Source organism: Molossus molossus, unplaced genomic scaffold, assembly GCF_014108415.1.
Source record: "Molossus molossus isolate mMolMol1 unplaced genomic scaffold, mMolMol1.p scaffold_m16_p_4, whole genome shotgun sequence".
NCBI classification, from domain to species: domain Eukaryota; kingdom Metazoa; phylum Chordata; class Mammalia; order Chiroptera; family Molossidae; genus Molossus; species Molossus molossus.
In genome coordinates, this window is record NW_023425377.1 from 9,073,554 (window position 1) to 9,092,347 (window position 18,794).

The 18,794-nt window shown below is 50.8% G+C and overlaps 1 protein-coding gene across 2 annotated transcripts in view; it reads right to left on the reverse strand.

Moving 5' to 3' along the window:
• TENM2 (teneurin transmembrane protein 2) overlaps nt 1-18,794 on the reverse strand; it is an 883,834-nt gene that overhangs the window by 40,761 nt on the left and 824,279 nt on the right. Inside the window, exons 18-23 of one of the 2 annotated variants that reach the window (XM_036239730.1) lie at nt 15,857-16,000; nt 15,173-15,422; nt 7,483-7,503; nt 3,974-4,206; nt 2,688-2,842; nt 632-1,506 (exon numbers count right to left, since the gene is read on the reverse strand). In XM_036239730.1, the coding sequence (XP_036095623.1) occupies nt 632-1,506; nt 2,688-2,842; nt 3,974-4,206; nt 7,483-7,503; nt 15,173-15,422; nt 15,857-16,000 (1,678 nt within the window). The remainder of the gene's footprint in view (nt 1-631; nt 1,507-2,687; nt 2,843-3,973; nt 4,207-7,482; nt 7,504-15,172; nt 15,423-15,856; nt 16,001-18,794) is intronic. The other variant, XM_036239731.1, reaches the window with a different exon arrangement.

Below are 18,794 nucleotides of genomic sequence, written 5' to 3' on the forward strand. Positions count from 1 at the left end.
GTGCAGGGCCCAGTGGCAAATTACAGCTGCCCTGCCAGGATCTCGCCTTTTCGGTGCTAATTTCCGTATTCGCGGCAAATGCGAATAATCAGTGGAGGGAATCAACACTTGATCTCCCAGGTGCTGTGTGTGTCCAATATCCTGACGCTTGAATGACAAGCAGGCAAGAGGAATCCCTTCTCTCAGGGAGAAGGCTCGCTATCAGAGCCCAAGAGAGCAAACGGCTTAGGAGTCAGGGAGAGCGAAGATGAACGTAGACAGGCAAGTTAGAAAGACAACACGAGCCTGGCCAGTGTGGCTCCGTGGTTGAGCGTCGATCCACGCACCAAGAGGTTGCGGGTTTGATTCCCGGTCAGGGCACATGCCCAGGTTGTGGGCCCGATCCCCAGTGGGGGGCGTGCAGGAGGCGGCCAATCGATGTTCTCTCTCATCGATGTTTCTATCTCTCTCTCCCTGTCCTTCCTCTCTCTCTAAAATCAATAAAAAAAAACAACAAACAAACCAGAAATACAACATGACTAAGCAGTTCTCAAAGCTATACGACGGCCAGTTCTGATTCTGATGCCAGCTAGGGCAGGGTGAGCTCAGCTCCTGAGAAACACCTTATAAATCGACTTATACATCAACTTACTCATAGAACGTTGTCCAGCCTGTTTCATCGCTCCTGGTGGCGAGGAGGCCGGTGTTCCCATCGTAGGTCATGAGGCCAAGCTCCAGGTTCTGCGTGGACACCACTTTGAGACCTCCGTTGGCGCCCACGGTGAGGGTGATGATCTGGTTGTCGGGCATGAGCAGGTGCCGCGCTACGCCACTGCCATCGCGGCGGATCTTCAGTGAGTTCCCACTGTTGTCGATCAGTTCAGTGACATCACTGTCAGCGCTGTATGTGAAATTGTACAGGTACTCCCCCGTGACCAGGCTCACGGTGTACTGGTGGATGCCGTCGGCGTTGAAGACATACAGCTCCTGTTCTCCGGGCGACGCCGCCTCGTACTGGTTGAAAGCATTGAGGACGGGCTTGTTCTTGCTGACCGCCCTGATCCGAATGTTTCCGAGGTCCGCGATGTAGATGGTGCCGTCGGGGGCTACGGCCAAGGAGGACGGGGAATTCAGGATGGCGTCCGTGGCGTAGGCGTCATCTCCGGAGTAGCAGTTGCAGTTGACGTCGTTCTTGCAGTCACAGTCAGAGGCCGCGCCCGCTAGGAGGCAGATCTCCCCGTTGGTGGTGACCTGGCGCAGACGGTTAATCTTCTTCTCGTCCGTCTCGGTGATATAGAGGACCCCGGTGTGAGAGATGGCGATGGCGCTGGCCGACTCCAGGGCGGAGTGGATGGCCAGTTTGCTGAGCGAGTAGTCGATGCCCGGGACCTGGCAGTGCATGGGGCGTCCCGCGATGATGCTGACCTGGTGGTTCTCAGTGATGCGAAGGATGACGTTGTTTTCCAGAACATACAGGGAGTTGTCCATGGGGTTGACAGCAAGGTCTGTTGGCCACTCCAGGCGAACCTGTCGATGACAGGGCATCTGATTAAAGAACAGCCTCTAACATGCCCAAAGTTTAGCTGTGTCGGACACTTAAGCTGCTTTTATGCAGCTGGGGAGAAAGGACTTTTGTCTAACACCCTGCACGGAGACGTGGCCATCATTAAACCCCTTGCCCTTGCCCATGTTGACTCTTCACGATGCAGAAGAGACTATGTCACAAACATCTCCTACTGTGTCATCATCTGTGGCTACAGTAGGTCACCAGCTCTCCCCACGATGTCAGAGTCGTCACCTACAGTTCCACAGGTTGTCCACTGCGCAAGGGGCTGCGATTCAGCCCGTGTTCTGCTCACCGAGCCCTGGGCCTGGGGAGGCTACGTTCACTCAGAGAACACCCCCTTATCTGATTCACAAATAGACGCCGTGCCGTTTGGAGCGTGGCCCTGACTCGAGGGCGCCCCCGCCCAGGCTGGCCAGCAAGTGACAACTTGAGGGCTTGAGACAAGGAACTGGGCAAAACATGTTCCTTCTCCGCAGAGTTTGAAAGGAACATCTCAGTAGAAAGTTGTCAGTTTGTTGCAGAATTGGAGCTGAAATTAAGGAGGTTGACTGAGGGATGGAAGGGTGACAGGAGGGGTTAACATACAGCCCAGGGGGTCTGGGATCCATGCAGTAAAGTCCGGTTTCTTAGGCTGTACAGCTGCGCGAGCCTGTGTCTGGGCAACAGGAAGAGCCCAGACGACAGGAAGCTCACTTGGGAGAATACTGTAGAGAGCTCTGCCCCAGTTCTTACTGCACAAAATAAAGGTGTATGTAGTGAGGATGCAATCGTTTCAGATTAACAGGGAAGCTCTGAGTGACATGTGACACCGTACACTGCATTCTCAAACCTGCAATAACGGCGGAGACGAGGGGCAATTATTACCAGTAACTCCTACCCTGTAATCTGCCACGGCTGCAGCAGGTCACCGGCTCCACTTTTCGGAGCAGGATTTCTCCCTCCCCCTCTCCCCTACCCGACGTTTCCCAGTCCGTCCTGCTGCCTAGTTCATTTCAAGCCTCCTGCAAACAAACCCGCGATCTCTGTCGCCCCCTTCCCACCCCACTGAAACAGGTTGCTGATGAGAACTTCAGGCCAAGAACCAGACATGGCTTAGTGGAGAGAGAGAGACAGACAGACAGACAGACAGACAGACACCTACCTGGGCCACATCCATGCTGGAATCACAGCTCAGTGGGCGGACGGCGGTGAGGTCATTGGAGCCCAGCAGGGTGGAGATGATCCCATTCTGGTCGACCTTCCGGATCATGGTGGCATCGACAAAGTACATGAGGCCATTCTTGTCTACCGCGATCCCTGAACAAGACAAACACTGGGAGTGTGTCTCGGCAAAGGGCAGGGTTTGTGGGGTGCAGTGGGGATGCCCTACTGGGCATTCTCTTCTTGGACCTTACTGAGTGGATTACCCTCGGAGCAGTGGTTCTCTACCTAAGGTGACACCCCCTTCTCATGAGCACTGCGCTGAGATCTGCATGATTCCTGGGGTGCTGGCTGTCTCACCACCCAAGAAGAACGGACCTTGGGCTGTCGATAAACCAAGGCTGCCTCTAGAGGGACGAATGGGAAAATAACTTTGCATCCGCTCTTTGTTAGAAAAGAAGTTATTTCCCAAGGTCATTGCTTGAAGAATTACGGGTGGTAAATTACTTGAATACCCTTCACAACTGACTGCAACAATGAGGTGGAGAAAGAATGATTCCTGCAGCCACTGCCATTCAGAATATACCTCCAAGAAGCATTCCCAGTTAAGCCTCGACTGCACTTAGCACACGGGTGCCCCGGGGGAGCGCAGGTCCTAGCACTCCCTGGCACACAGACGCCCCCTTCTTCTGCATCTACACTCCAAGCCCAAGCCCAAGGCTCCTTGCTGGCTGCTTTCGCTTCCCCAGTAGCTAAAAGTGCTAACAAGCATCGGATCTTCAAATGATTGGTCCTTAACCTTAAGTATCTCTAGTCCTTTTGCAAAGAGAGATCCACTGGTTCCAAGAACCTCTCCCACCAATCTCAGGCCCTTGGAAAGCATATCCATTCTTACTGGGCATTTACAAAATGTCAAGCACTGTGCTTTAGGATGTGTGCGCACCATTGTGTAATGTGAACATCTGGGAGTGGTTGAGGGCCAACTACCGGGCTCTGTGCTGTCTCCAGCCCACACGGCTGGCCCTCTGGCTCCTGGAGCTAACATTTCCTTCTGACTTTGCGACCGGCTGCAGTCAGAAATCTCCAGGAGCTGAAGTTGACTTGAAATAAATAAATATAAACAAACAAACAAACCCACTCTCACACACCAAAGCTATCTATCAGAGTTCAATCGTTCTAGGGAAAGCTGTGTTTGGAGGGAATTGCCTGGGCTCGGCTGAGTTCCAAGAAGAAGCCAAGCTCGTGGCCAGCTCCCCGGGGCTGGCTTCCTTCCTTTGCGGGCGTTACCTCGGGGGCTCATGAGCGTTGCATCCACAGCCTTCCCTCCGTCCCCGCAGCGGGCTTCATCGAAGGGCAAGCATTGCTCCCCAGTCCCTGCCATGACCTCCGAGTTCCCGGCCAGGTCTTTGGCTCCACTCAGAGACTTGACTCTGTAGATTCGCCGACTGTTGGTGTCAGACACGAAGAGAGAGCCAGACACGGGGTCCACCGCCAAGTAGTACTTGTGTGCCGGGTTGTTGCTTTAGTAGAAGAAACACAGAGAGAAATGGGAGGGGGGTTAGGAGGCTGGTCTGTTCGACCAAAGAGATGACAACAATCCCAGCAAGACTCTAAGCATCGCTAATGTCTTTCCACTTTAGTGAACTGGAAAGAATCTAACATCATAACGTAGTGTTCTAACATAACATGTTGTTTTTAGCCACTTCTAATTGGGCTTCAACTCTTCATGCTGTCAGAGAACCCATTGCTCCCCATCAGGCTAAAATACCACTGCCTCGTTCCAGGGATGGGGAATCTTTGTCCTGCCCAGGGCCATTTGGATATGCAGAACTTCACTGGGAGGGCCACACAAAAGAATCACCTTATAAACGCGCCTGCTCTATCTGGTCAGGCTAATCTGGGGAGGCGTGTGAGGTTGGCTGGTATTGATCTCACCAGCCTTGTACGGTCCCGTGGGCTACGGACGTTCCCCGCCCCTGGAGGATCCCACTCTGGTCTTGCGTTTGTGTCTGTGTTTTGTGTGTCATCCTCAGTTAGCCCCATGTTCTCCAGGGGGCCTGGGGGCACTTTCATGTGACAAGGTTCTCCTTTTAATCTGTGCTTCCTCAGTGCCTCCAAGGTACTAGATCGTTAATCCTGGGGCCGCCTGGAGTCTTCCCGTCTGTGTAGTGGGAGGCTCCCAGGGGCACCCCCAGTCCTCGGCCTCAGCTCTGCTCTACGGTTCCTCAGCGTGGGTGAGAATAAAGTGGGCATCTCGCGTGAAGGAATGCAATGTCTTATTGATACTACATCCAGAATCTGAGTTACTGGGACTGGAGATATGGTTTTTAAGTCTTGGGTGATAGTCCAGAGACAGGTGTGGACAGAGAAGGGCCCGGGCCCTAAGCCACGGCAGGAGACAAATACCTTAGGGTGCGAAATGTATTAGGCAGACGCTAGACCTCTTTCTCTGCCTCGAAGCGAGGTGTCCTGTGTGTTCCTGATGAGGACACAGTAAGACTCCCAGACTTGGCTCAGAACACTGGAAACTCAACTCTGACCTAGCTGGTGACCCTAGGTAAGTCTCTTGGCTCTGCGGGGTCCTAGATTCCTGGTGATGAGGAAATCAAATCCCACCATTACTTTTGGCCCAAACCCTACAGTCTCTTTCCTTTGCACCGTCTGTCACTGGTGGGAGGTTGAGACCAGAATGGATGCGTATGCCCTTCCCATGCTGGTTATTAAAATCGCTGCCTCTAGCCTGGCCGGTGTGGCTCAGTGGTTGAGCACTGACCCCTGCACCAAGAGGTCACTGGTTCGATTCCCGGTCAGGGCACATGCCCGGGTTTCAGGCTTCATCCGCAGTGGGGGACATGCAGGAGGCAGCTGATGCATGTTTCTCTTTCATCAGTGTTTCTCTCTCTCTCTCCCTTTCTCTCTAAAAATCAATAAAAGTATGTTTTAAAAAAAAATCATTGCCTCTAGGATGCAAGCAGTGACTGCTTCTCGGCCCCAGTGTGGTAAATTAGGGTTTGGTGTCTTATGTTTAAAATAAACACAGGCTTTCTAAAAAACAGTTATTTTTCAGTTGTAGTTTGGAATTACGGGGTGGGAGGAGCTGGGAGAGGTAAAGGGTAGGCGGGGGTGACGGCAGTGTTGGGTGTATTTTTCCTGTAGATGCTAGCTAGTGAATGACTGATTAAAACACCACCAGTTGGGTTCTTTCCTGATTTAAGGGGAAAAAAAAGGAGAACTAGGAAACTATTTTTAGGAACAATTTATGAATCGAGACCATCTTTAATTCCAGCTTCTCCTCAGGTTGCTCTAAGACACATAATTGAACTGGAAGTCAAGGTCTTTCTAAAATTCCAGCCTAGATGACTAGTTTGAATGAGAAGGCTGTGCGGATCCTTCCCTTGCCCCCCCCCCCCTTCTTGGCCATTGAGTCCTTAGAGAATATCCATATATACAAAACAAATTAGGGCGGCAAGGGAGAAATCCATGCCATTTTTAATTAGATGTTGTGCGTTGTTACAGTAGCTGGCGTGGTCAGCGGAAAGATCCGGGCATCTGTGCCCATCTAGGAGCGAGGTAATTGATTCTGGACTTTCTAGGGAGCCTGATTCAAGGAGGCTTTTCGCCGTCTCTGGCAGAGAGCAGACATTGGAGGGTGCGGGCCAGTTCCTGCCGGGTCCCCGTTCTCCCCATGGCCTCTTCCTCGTGCCCACCAAGACTCTTGTGGAAAAGCTTAGCCAGCCAGACAGCGTGTTTCCGCTTCCGCGGCTATGGCGAAGGGCAAAGGGGACGAGTTTCAAGGGGGAGGGCATTGCCGCCTCTTTTTTTATTTGACCCAGTTGGGGTGCCTATCACCAGCTAATTTGGGGTGCCTGAGAAGGAGGCAGAGGACTGTTCCTATATATGGGTATTCCACTGACGTGGATGATCTTATACAGCCTGACTTTACCCTCTACCCAATTTTGACCGAACATCATGAAGCCCCTTCTAGGTTCTGTTTCCAGGCACGAGGAGAGGCATTCCCTCGAGTATTCGAATGCATTGCCTTGGTTTCTTTTCCTCTTCCAAGTAAAGTAAGGTCATTTTTCTTTCAGAAAGCCCAGGTGACATCCATGTCAGAGCACCCCGGGGCAACCCGGACTTGTCCTAACTTTGTCAGGGAAGCTCCTTGGACTCCAGCACATACTCATGTGTTGGTACCACTGTGGTTTTAAACGATAACCTTGGAGCAATCGAATGACAAAGGCTCTCTGGACAAAAGAGTATTTGGTCGACACCCTTCATGCTATGTAAAAGTGACAGAACTCCATGAGAATCCCCAATGTATCCGACTGTTGGATACACTCTGACCAGCAGATTGGCAATTAAGTTTTTTTTTTTTTTTTTTAAATGACCACATATCCAGGGGGGGAAAATCATTAATGAGTTGAAAATGAGTTTTTGACCCGTTTCCAGTTCATTAAAGCTTTTGTGAACCCAGTCCAGCATTTACAAAAGCCAGAAGTTTGCCTCAACTGTTTAGCCCAATTACGGACCAGCCGGGATAAAAGTTCGCTCAGGGTTCATTATCTTGCCGTTGCATCTCCCGGCAATTCTAATTACTGTCAGCTTCTTTGGTTGCTTTTGACTGCATTTCATAATTGCTAAAGCTTATCATATCCACAACACACAATCAGCACATAAAAAAAGTTGCTATTTTGGTACATAAAAATATACAACATTACATGAGAAGAAAGAAAAAGAAAGCAAAGACAAGCAAACGAACCATATCAAATTATACAGGAAAGAGTTTTTCGTCTTACCTATGTTTAAACTCTTTATTTCTTTATAGAAAGAAAACAGAAGGAAAAAGAACAAACAGTTAGCCGGAGAACTGATGATAAAGCAAACATCACATTTTCATTTCTTGTCATAATGGGGCCCCCAAAGGGCAGGCTTTTCCTGTTTCCTCCCCTTCTAGCTGACAGCTCCTGGCTCCGTTCCTGGGAAGCCCCCCTGGTGTGGGATTCCTCCCGGCCATTGGAAAATCTGGACAGGAACGCGTGAATTCTGGGACCAGCAACGTGGCTGGCACACAGGTGGCAACAGGTGAAACAGATCTTCTGGCTAATGAAAGGATGGCAAGTACGTGCCCCCTCGGACGCCAACACATATTGATGGGTGCTGGCTGCTGGGAGGCTGGAAAAGAGTCCGAAGCCAAACTCAAGCTTAGCTGGAAAGTGCGCTGTGACTCCTCTGTAACATCGGCCACCATTTGGGGGGATTCTGGCGCCACCTATTGGCCATCGGTGCACTGCAGGATAGAGTCTACCTCCCAGGAGAAAGCCCCAGCCCACACCCAAGTGCACTTTGGCAAACACCTGTTAGACCTGGAGAATTTCAGTCATTTCCTGTACCTGTTCCAAGCCACCTTCTCTCTCCCCATCCACCTGCGGGTGTGGGACCCCAAGTATGCATTCTCTTTACGTGAAATTCTCCGGTAATAATATCCCTGCTGTCATTGGAGCCAAAGACCGTTCCTTTCAGAAAACTAGTAAAAGTTTTTGTTTTGTCTCTTGAGAACAAAAATACATGGCAATTTCAACAGGAAAGTGGCTGAAAGGTAACCACATTGGGGGGTGGGGGGGTGGGGGGAAGAGAGATGCTAGGCCCTCAAGTTCCTGAGGCTTCTAGGCCAAGGTAGGAGGGACCTCTCTTCTGCTTCCGGCGGAGGGAGGAGACTTCAGGGAACTAACAAGGAGGGTTTAATGCCCTGGTTCTTGCTCAGGTGCAGCTCAGGCCTCTGCTGGGGGCCATCATTAGTGCTGGGTTTGCACAGGGATTACATTTTTACATTTTATTCCAACGTGTTAGTTTTTGCGAACAAAAAAAAAAAAGTTAATTAAATGATGCTGATAACTCCTGAGCTCTGACTGACATGGTGCAATTTCAGATTCATTCTGCGAAGCCTGGTGTGTGAGGGCGGCAGCGGGAATTCGCACGTCTGTTTTATATTGCTTAATGAAAGTGAAATGTTATCTGCGACCAGTGGTAGTCATATTTGGCTCTTAATTATTGCAATCTCAATTCCACTTTCTTTTAAAGTCAAGATTTTGTAAAAAGACTGCATGCAATTTGGGTCTGCAGGCCTGACCTACTTCTTGCCTAAGAACATCTGCTTTAAGTTGATTAATATAATAATAGCTCTGTTTGGGGAAGGAGAAGAGCAGGGGTGGAGGACCAAGTCACTAGGAGTACAGAGCTGAATGATCACGTGGACACGAGCTTTGGAGAAAGCCTGAGGTCACGGCTACTCCTGCCCAGGGCCATTAGTAGGGTAGGTACTTAGCAGTCAGCAAACCAAAATAGCATCATCGTGTCGGTCTAGGTAGATAAGCACAGGTGTCCTACTTTCCATGGACAGGCCTAGGCTTTGTGTCCATGGCCTTAATGACACCAACCCTTTAGGCTTACACTGAGGAAAAAGCGATGTCTCAGGTTCAAGAGCTGAGCTGGATCAGCTGTTCACACGCTGGCATCTCAAGGACCCGTCAGCGAACCTCCAGGGTCTGCCCAGCATTCTCAGCGTGCCTGGCAGAGCCCTCCTCAGGTTGTCTTGTGATTTGTGTGTGTGTGCTTGTCTTTGTTGTGAACAGGAGGAGGTAAATAGGGACATGATTTATTTCCATGCTGCTGATTTTCAGCAAGGAGCCCTGGAGAGAGCACAACTGGGCAAATGGGTTCTTGAGTGACCGAAAGCAGGAATGAGGCTGGGCGGACCCTGCCTGGGGCCGGTTCCAACCCCTCAGGTTACACTCAGAGTCACAAAGCTGCGTTCATGGTTGTCTCTTTCTATTTCGACTCCCTCTGTGCCACAGAAGGGGTGGAGTCGGAATGGTCACATTTCTGTTTGTTGTAGTCCTAAAAGTGAGCTGGGATACACCAAGTTTCATTTCCGGGGAATGTATTTATGTGACTCCATGTCCTCCCTGATCCATCTTGCTAGAATGTTGCTAGACACTGATCCATCTTGCTAGAATGTTGCTAGACACACCAGCTAGAAACAACTTTCAGGAATGCCCCGCCCCGTTGAGCTGATTCACCTGCCAATGTCACAGGGAGCACAGCACCCAATGCAGAAGTCACGTTTCCCTGGGACCAGGACATCAGTGACAAACTGGCTAGTGAGTGTCGGTTCAAAAAGCATGTAGATTCTTCACTGCACATGGAGACCTGAGATGCCCAGAAACCCAATGAAAGAAGCTTGATGATGTTTTCCCAACCCCTACAATTCTAACAATTTTCACAACATCACCAATCATCAGTAGTAAACATAAAAGAAAATTTTCTAATTTGTCAGTCATCTGAAGCAAGTTTTGACCAGTCTGAAGGAAAGACTGCATCTCTCTCTATTCTTTTTATAGATGATGATGTTACAAAATCATTGTCATAGTAAGAGATGATCAAAGAGGATGCCGTCAAAAAGTGTAGGAAAACAAGCATCATGGAAGTGTGATAGTTAATTAACACAAAAACTTTACGTTATTTGCCTGGTTTTTGCGGTGTTGGCAGTAATTGTCAGGTTTTCAAAATTTGCAGTTGCTTTGGTTGCTTTTATCATCCTAAATAACTTCAGTTTCATTCTGAAATTGCATAAGATTCAGGCCCCCTGGGACCCTAGATCTGTCTTTGGTAAAAGAGCTTTGGAAACAGAGCCAAGCACCGTCCAACATTGTATAGGGATGCTGGTGTCACTGTTATTCTGAGTACTGCGTCGTCCTTGGTTTCCTGACCTGCATGTTTGTACCCTGAGTGTACAGGGAAGGCATTTGCTGTTTCTAACTAGAACCATATGCCTCCTTAATATTCTGTGTCGGCATCGAGCAGGGTCTGTCTTGGTTGAAGCTCTCGGGCAAAGCTCAATCCCAATGTCTGCCGCCCTCGCCCTCCCTCCTGGCGCCCACGCTCTCAGGTCTCTTCCGTCTTCAGCACTAACCCACCTGGCTGGGCAGCCCCCCTGCAATGATGCCGAGCCCCACTCCAGCAGCACCGTCGGAATCTCCGCGCGGGGAAGTATTTTAGTTCTATTTTTAAAAATTTTTTTTCTTTATTGATTTTAGAGAGAGAGAGAGGGAGAGGGAGAGAGAGACAGAAACATCGATGAGAGAGAACATCAACTGGCTGCCTCCTGCGTGCTCTGAACTGGGGGTTTGGCCCACAACCTGGGCACGTGCCCTGACCGGGAATCAAACCGGCGACCTCTTGGTGCAGGGTCGATGCTCAACCACTGAGCCACACCAGCTGGGCTGGGGAAGTGTTTTAGTTGGGGGGGGGAGAATTAAATATTATAACTTTATATTTGGAAAAAAATAATTAGAATTTCAAATATATGGAAAGTGTGAGATTCTTATGTTTACCAAAGGGGCCAAGTTAGGAAAAGGCAGAGAGACACTGTCCTATCCCTTGTCACTTACTGCTTTATATTGGGATCCAAACTCCTACAATATTCTCAAATTGGGGAGGAAGGAAAGATTTTTTTTTTTATATCCTCACCAGAGGACATTTTTTCATTCTTTGTTTAGATAGAGTGGGAGGGAGAGAGAGAGAGAGAGAGAGAGAGAGAGAGAGAGAAACATCGACATGAAAGGGACACGTCAAGTGGTTGCCACCTGCATGACCCAACCAGGGCCGGGGACAAACCGCAACCGAGGTCCGTGCCCTTAGCAGGAACCGAACCCGGGTCTCTCTGGACCGCAGGCCGACACTCTAACTGCTGAGCCAAACCAGCCAGGGCAGGAAAGCTTTTTCTCTGATAGAAACTCACCCTCAGAGGTTAGTGCCTGACACATTTCTTCCTGTCCACAGGCTGGGTTTTCTACGGGCCACCTGGAGAGGCTGATCGTTATAAGAACGGAAATGAGCTACAGAGGTGATGTCAGGCTTTGGGGGGGAGACTGTTGAAACGTCTTGAGTGCTGGTGGCCTTGGTGACAACCATGTTACCTAAGAAGGCGGCTCTTCCTAGCGTGAGAAGTTCCTCGAGTGTGGGGACTGGGCCCCCGTAAGTTCGGGCCGGGCCGAGGGAGGGGGGAACAGCGGCGGAGGCACGGACGTGTCCATGACACTCTGATTCAGAGGCTCGGCTCTGGCGGGTGAGCCAGATGGGGATGGGCACCGACTCCCGAAACCCAATCGCTCAGCTGCCAGCTCCCGACAGAGAAAAGACACGAGCGAGACAGGTGCCCTCCCCACCCTCCCTCTGATGGTTACTGTTCTGAAGAACGGGGATTGACAGGCCTTTATCTTCAGTATGTCGTGGGAAGAAAAGCAGCAGCAAACCCGTGTTCCTGTAAACGCCTAACTTCTACTCGTCTCTGGATTCCTGGCCGATGGAAGCAAGAACCGCACAGCTGTCCAGGGGAAGCGGTAGCTCCGCGCCCTCCAGCTGTGGCCACGTCCCCACGGGCAGCGCGTGGCCCTCTCTGCGGGAGCCCTTCGCGGGTGCCACTGGTATCGTGGCCCCTACACCTTGAGACATGGAACCGAGGGCAAAGCCCAGTGAGGGGAGGACACTGGGCTGCGTCCCTTTAACCCAAGCCAGGGGTGCGGAACTGCTGGGGCGGGGCAGCTGCTCTGCGAGGCACGCGGGCCGAGATGCCGCAGGTGTCTGCGCCGTGGAAATCCACGGAAATCCGCACGCGTGGGCCCTCCAGACTCACGCAGAAATGCAGTAACTCCTGGCAACTTTTGTGAAAATGAGAGGCAAGTGACCCAGAGTGGGGTGAGCATGATTTCCACTAAGGAGAGCGGGCTCCCAGGAAGGGGCCTGCACACGGGGCTCAGAGACGGTCACAGGCAGCGGGTCAGGTGGAGAAGGAACCGGAAGTAGCCCCAGCAGCGGGGTCAGCAGGGAGGTGGGGATGCAGCGGGCAGGCGCGGGTGCAGCTCTGAGCAGGAAGAGCAGTGATAAGGAAGACGTAGAGGGTTACAAATGTCCGATTAAACAGCAGACCCCTCGCTGGGGGAGCATCGACCCATGCACCGAGAGGTCGCTGGTTCGATTCCCTGTCAGGGCCCATGTCCAGGTTGTGGGCCTGATCCCCAGTGGGGGGCGTGCAGGAGGGGCCAATCCATGTTCTCTCCCATCGATGTTTTTTTCTCTCTCTCTCCCTAAAAATCAATAAAGAAAAAAATGTGGGCCCCTCAAGGAAAACACCATACTACTGATAGCCCCTTCCTGCCTCCCCCATGGCTCTGTTGCCCCGAGGAGGCCTGAGAAGAAGATGACTCTCTTGGGACAGAGAAGGACAGAAACATCTTGGGAAGGGGACCTGCTCGGGGAGCTCTAGAAAACGTGTTTCTGGAGGGTTACCCAGCCTCTTCCATCTGCCCCTCCTTCCTCTCATTGTTCATGTTTGGTGAGCACACCCCTTACTCATGTGACCTCCCCCTTTGTCTTTCCGTGAAGGCTGGTGGTTGGCTCTCCTAGACACAGGTTGAATGGCCTTTATTCGCCCAGGTGACCATGTCACCCTCGAACAGATGCTCTCTGAACGTGGGTTTCCTCCCCGTCCGGCCCCTTGGAGCCAGCACAGGGGGCTCACCGTCGCGCTCAGTGCATGTCCACTGGAGCACGGAGGTCGCAACCTGCGTGTGTGGAGCTGCAGTTTTCTCCTTTCTTTCACCCCTCCCAGGGCCTAGCACAGTCTCAGTCTCCAGGAATATTCAGCAGCACTGGCTGGTGCTCAGACCACTGATCTCTCCCCCAGGAGGATCCTCAAAGACAGTAAGATACAAGTGCGACCGTGACTTCATCCAAGTCCCACACCTGGTGGCAGAGGCCGCGCCAGCAGGACCACCACCCATTCAGAGGCTCAGGTCATTTTCCCGGCCATCCCCTTGAGTCTTCTCTCTCTGTCTGTCTTCGTCCCCATTCCTTAGACACAATAAATCAACAACTGCTATCTGATTTATCTTGAAATTATATCCCAACTGGAACACTTCTCCATCTCCCGTTACCACCCTAGTCCATATCACCATCACCCAAATCCGGGACAACTGCTTGGCCCCCACTCGTGCACCCCAACAGTCCAATCTCCACACAGTAGCCAGAATCATCTCTAAAAAAATGCCGTCAGATGTGGCAACTCCACCCACTTTCTACTTCAACCTCCAATGGCTGTCCCTTGCAATAAGAATGTGAGTCACACTCATCCGCATGATCAATAAGACCCTGAAGCATCAGTCGGCAACCTACCTCTCTGACCGCCTCTGAAACACACTACCCTGAGCTTGCGCCCTTCCTGCCGTTTCAGACTTCTATTGATCCCTTATAACCAGGTTATCTGCTGATATTGGGGGTTTTGCTCAACTTCTCTCTGCCTGGAATACTTTCCCCAGATGTCCCCATGGTTGACATCATCATTCAGGATCCATCTTAAATGTCACCTTGTCCGGGAGGTTTTTCTGACCCCTTGAAATTATGTAGCTTCCTTATCCCTCCTGAGCCCCCACCATCATCGACATCTCTTACCCTGTTAGAGTTTCCTTTAAGTATTTAATGCTACTTGAAATTATTTTTTATTTGTCCACACGATGTGATGTTCCGTGTCAGGCCACGAACACAAAGACGAGGACTCTGTCTCCACTCTCCCCAACCCCCAGCTAGACAGCCCCTGGCACAGTAAACATTCACCAAGTATTTGTTGAATACATTTGCTCCCTTATTTATCGACCTCATCTCTCTCTACTTACAGATCTCTTTCTAGGTGTGAGGGCCTGCAATCAACTTTCCTGGGAAGCGAGTTTCCAAGAAACTTTGTCCAGCACAGAGGAGTGTGGACTGCAGACTTCGTAGCAGGCATTGGATCTGTCGAGGGTGGGCAGGCGCTTCCTAGTGCTGCCTGTTCTAAGTAATTCCAAGTCACACCCTAGTGACCGTGCAAAGACCCAGAGAACTTACAGAGAGCTAGCACACCAGGGGCTCAATATAAACGTGTGCATTAGTGAATCCACATCAGTGGTTCTGAAACGCTGATGTGCATCAGAATCCACTACGGAGCTTGTCCGAGACAAAAGCTGCCCTGGCCCATCTCTAGACTGGCTGGATCGGTGCCCCTGGGGGGGGGGTCCCTGGAGTCTGTATTTTCTAAGAAGTGCCCCTTTAGAAACCGCAGCAGTGGCCCAACAGCCTCAAGCAGTAGTTCTCACTGTCTGGGATGTGTTAGATTCACGCCTGGAGGTTTCATAGCCCCCAGCTCCCCAGGTCCCACCCCAAGCACCATGACTGACTTCCTCACCCTTGTCTGGAAGTCGTGTGTTGACAACTGTATCAAAGGTGTGCGTGGTGTCCTGCAGCTACACAGAGCTCTTCCCCAAATCCTAACTGGACTCTCGTCCTAGGTTTTGAACCTCAGCCCATCGCAGGGAATATATACTCTCTGGAGAAGCCCCATGCGGCCACCATCGACCCACTGAAGCCACGCACAAGGAGGTTTTCCGTGTGGCCGCTTACCGTAACTCCAGGATGCTGGTCACGTTTCGAGAGGGGTAGATGCGCCGGATGTAATTGAAGTCGCCAACGAAGAGGCTCCCGTCGATGCCCACAGCCAGCGCCACGGGGGCCAGCAGCTTGTTGCCCTCGGCCAGGCCGTTGCAGCTGGGGCAGGAGATGCTCCGGCGGCGGCCGTTGCCCATGATGCTGGTGATGATGGCGGGCTGCTGGGTCAGGAACTGGTTCTCCCCGGTGCCCTTGTGCAGGATGCCTGCGGGGGCACACGAGGTGGTCACCGCAGCCCTGGAGGGGGACACTTCTAGGGGCCTGCTGAGGGAGGCGGGGAGTGACACGGAGGAGAGAAGCTAGGACACTTGGACCTTGCGGGGAGCTCCCCGCTGTCCTCGTGATGCTGAGAGCTGCCAGGGGCTGGGTAAGCCCCAAGGCTATGGTATTGGGGAGGGGACATTTCTGGAGATAACTGAAGAAGGATTGTGAGGTACACGAAGGCGGATGGTCTGGGAGAACCAGCCCAACACTCTTTGACATTTAAAAAGAGAAGGTGGGAAAACCTGCGCGTATTTGGGCATTTGATGAAAAACAGCCGAGGGAAGGGGAGAGGCTATCGATTAAATGTCAAGGCCGGAGAGGAGGTTCCAGAGGAGACACGAGGCTGGATCTGAGCAAGGAAACGTGCTCACATACCACTTTTAACGTTGAGGATGTGATGTTTGTCCAGGGACCAGCCGCCGAGGTTGGACGGGTCCAGCTCGAACCCCTGCAGCAGGGCTGTCCTCTTCTCCCACAGGATGAGGCTGGGGCAGGTCTCATACTCGAACCCCACAGACACTGAAAGAGAAGAGGGGGCAGGGCGGGAGACCAGAGAGTTGACTCGATTACTCGGGGGCTCTCGTCAGGCCCAGGAAACCCGCGTTCACGCAATACCCACCCCATTCCCAAACCCCACGCAAGGAGGTGGGCTGATTGCTTTCCTCCTCGCCGGTCCACACGATATTACATTCAGATTTCAAGCTGAACTCAACCTTGAAACTTTGCACAGTAGTACTCAGTGGGGAGGGAAAGACCTTTGCAAAGAACAGCCGGCCTTCACAACTGACCCGAGTGACGTGGAGGGAGAGGACGCACTGAGCACCAGTACACTCCCCCGCGATGGACAGGAGACGGGCCTCGCTCCGCCTGCCGCTCGCGGCGTGCGCGTACTAGGTGGTGTGTGGCTTATTCTCACTGCTCGGAGAGAGGCCTACGGAAGCTCAGCGGCTCATTTAGAAGGAGACTCTGGAGGCTCTCTGAATGCTCACTCCAGGCAGTGCCAGGGGACGCAGGCCTCGGGACAAGGACACAGCCTGCCAAGGACGTGGCAAGGCAGTGGGGAGCAGAATCCAGACACTGCAAAAGCCCTGTGGTGGCCGCAGGGACAAGTGGAGAGCGTGGCAGGAGATGAAGGGCTCGGTCCCCTCTGCTCCAGCTCGCCCTCCCTGCGCGTCCCCTCCCGCCTGTAGAACAGAGAGAGTGAAGCCTGCACTTCTCAGAGAGCGGGAAGGAGGGAGGAGCCGGACACCGCGAGGCCACCGTCTCTAATCGGAACGCTGCTTTCGGAACACGAGGTATCGTGATCACTGCGTCTCCTACTACATTAAATCCTTAACCACGTGCGTCCCTCTGGGGATGCTCCGCAGCTTCTCTTCGGTCCGGAGAGAGAGGGGTGTCGATGTGCACGAAGAGACGTTCTGTCTTTGTTAGAGAGGCCGGATATGTCCTAGCTGGTCCTCGGAACATTCCGAGACACGGTGACTGACCCGGTGGCAAAGAGAATTGCTCGGGCCTGGCTTGTGGCCTTGAAATATTATTTCTCATTAAAAGGAATCAGGGCTCCTTGAAGAAATGGCCAGAGCAAGAAATGAACGAGGCCGGGCCACTTTATCATCCTAGATAGACAGGAAGGAATAAACATCTACTGGGGTCGTGTGGAAAGAATCTGGGAGTCAGCTTGAAGGGCTTCTGCCCACCAGAGATGGCGCCATTTGCACAATCATCAAGGTAACTCCAAGGGACTGAAACATACTAGAGACACTTCACTCTGCGAGTTCATAATGGTGTTTAAGAAACACTGATTTGCCACCATTAGAGGATGTTAAAAGAAGACTCATTACACTGAAAACTAGTAAATAAAGGGAAACAAACATTTATCTTTTCTTTCTTATTTGAACTGTACCTCAAAATAAAGGGAAACAAACATTTATCTTTTCTTTCTTATTTGAACTGTACCTCAAATAACCAAGCAGTTAAAGGGAAGGTATCACTATATGAAAGTATTCTAGCGAATAAAGAAGCAATGATAGAACTAAAATATCGTTTTGTAATTCCTGATGACCGAATGGATCAGGCGATAGGCATCGAAGGCTACTAAAATCCCGAAAGGATCGATCAGCTGACATTCGGTATCTCCTGATGGAAGAAGACAGCACCTCCTAGCAAGATGTCCCACTTTAAGAAAAAAAAATTAAAGAATGAGTCTTGCCAGTGTGGCTCAGTGACTGAGCGTCGACCCATGCACCAAGAGGTCGCTGGTTCGATTCCCGGTCAGGGCACATGCCCAGGTTGTGGGCCTGATCCCCAGTGGGGGCATGCAGGAGGCGGCCAATCAATGCTCTCTCTCATGGATGTTTCTCTCTTTCTCTCCCTCTCCCTTCCTCTCTCTAAAATCAACAAAGAAAAAAAATTTAAAGAATAAAATACCTAGGAACAAATTTAAACAAGGAGGTGAAAGACCGGCACACTGAAAACTATAAGTCATTGATGAAAGAAATTGAAGAAGAAGCAAATAAATAAAAAGATATTCCATGCTCATGGATTAAAAGAATATTGTTAAAATGTCCATACTACCCAAAGCAATGGAGAATATCATGCTAAGCGAAATAAGCCAGTCAGAAAAAGCTAAGAACCACATGACTTCATTCATATGTGGGATATAAGACTGAAACCCACAGACACAGACAACAGTATGGTGATTCCCTGAGGGAAGGGGGTGGGGGCAGTAAAGGGTGAAGGGGGACAGATATATGGTGATGGAAGATGATCTGACTTTGGGTGTGGGCACACAATGCAATATATAGACCATGTATCATAGAAATGGACACTTGAAACCTATGTGATCTTAATATCACCCCAATATATTTAATAATCATAACAAAGAAATAGCAAGTGTTGGAGAAGATGGGAAGAAAAGAGAACCCTTATGTGCTGTTGGTGGGAAGGTAAACTGGTGCAGCCATTATGAAAAACAGAATGACGTATTCTCATAAAATTACAAACAGAACTACCATATGTTCCAGCAATTCCACTCTGGGTATCTATCCAAAGAAAACAAAAACACTAACCGCAAAAGATATATACAGCCCCATAGTCATTGCAACTTTATAAGAGCCAAGATATGGAAACAACCTAAGTGTTCATCAACGAATGAATGAATGAACAAAGGTGTGGTACACACATACAATGGAATAGTATTCAGCCATAAAAAATATAAAGCATTGCCATTTGCAACAACATGGATGGACCTTGAGGGACATTATGTGAATTAAGTCAGACAGAGAAAGACAAATACCTTTTGATCTCACTTATA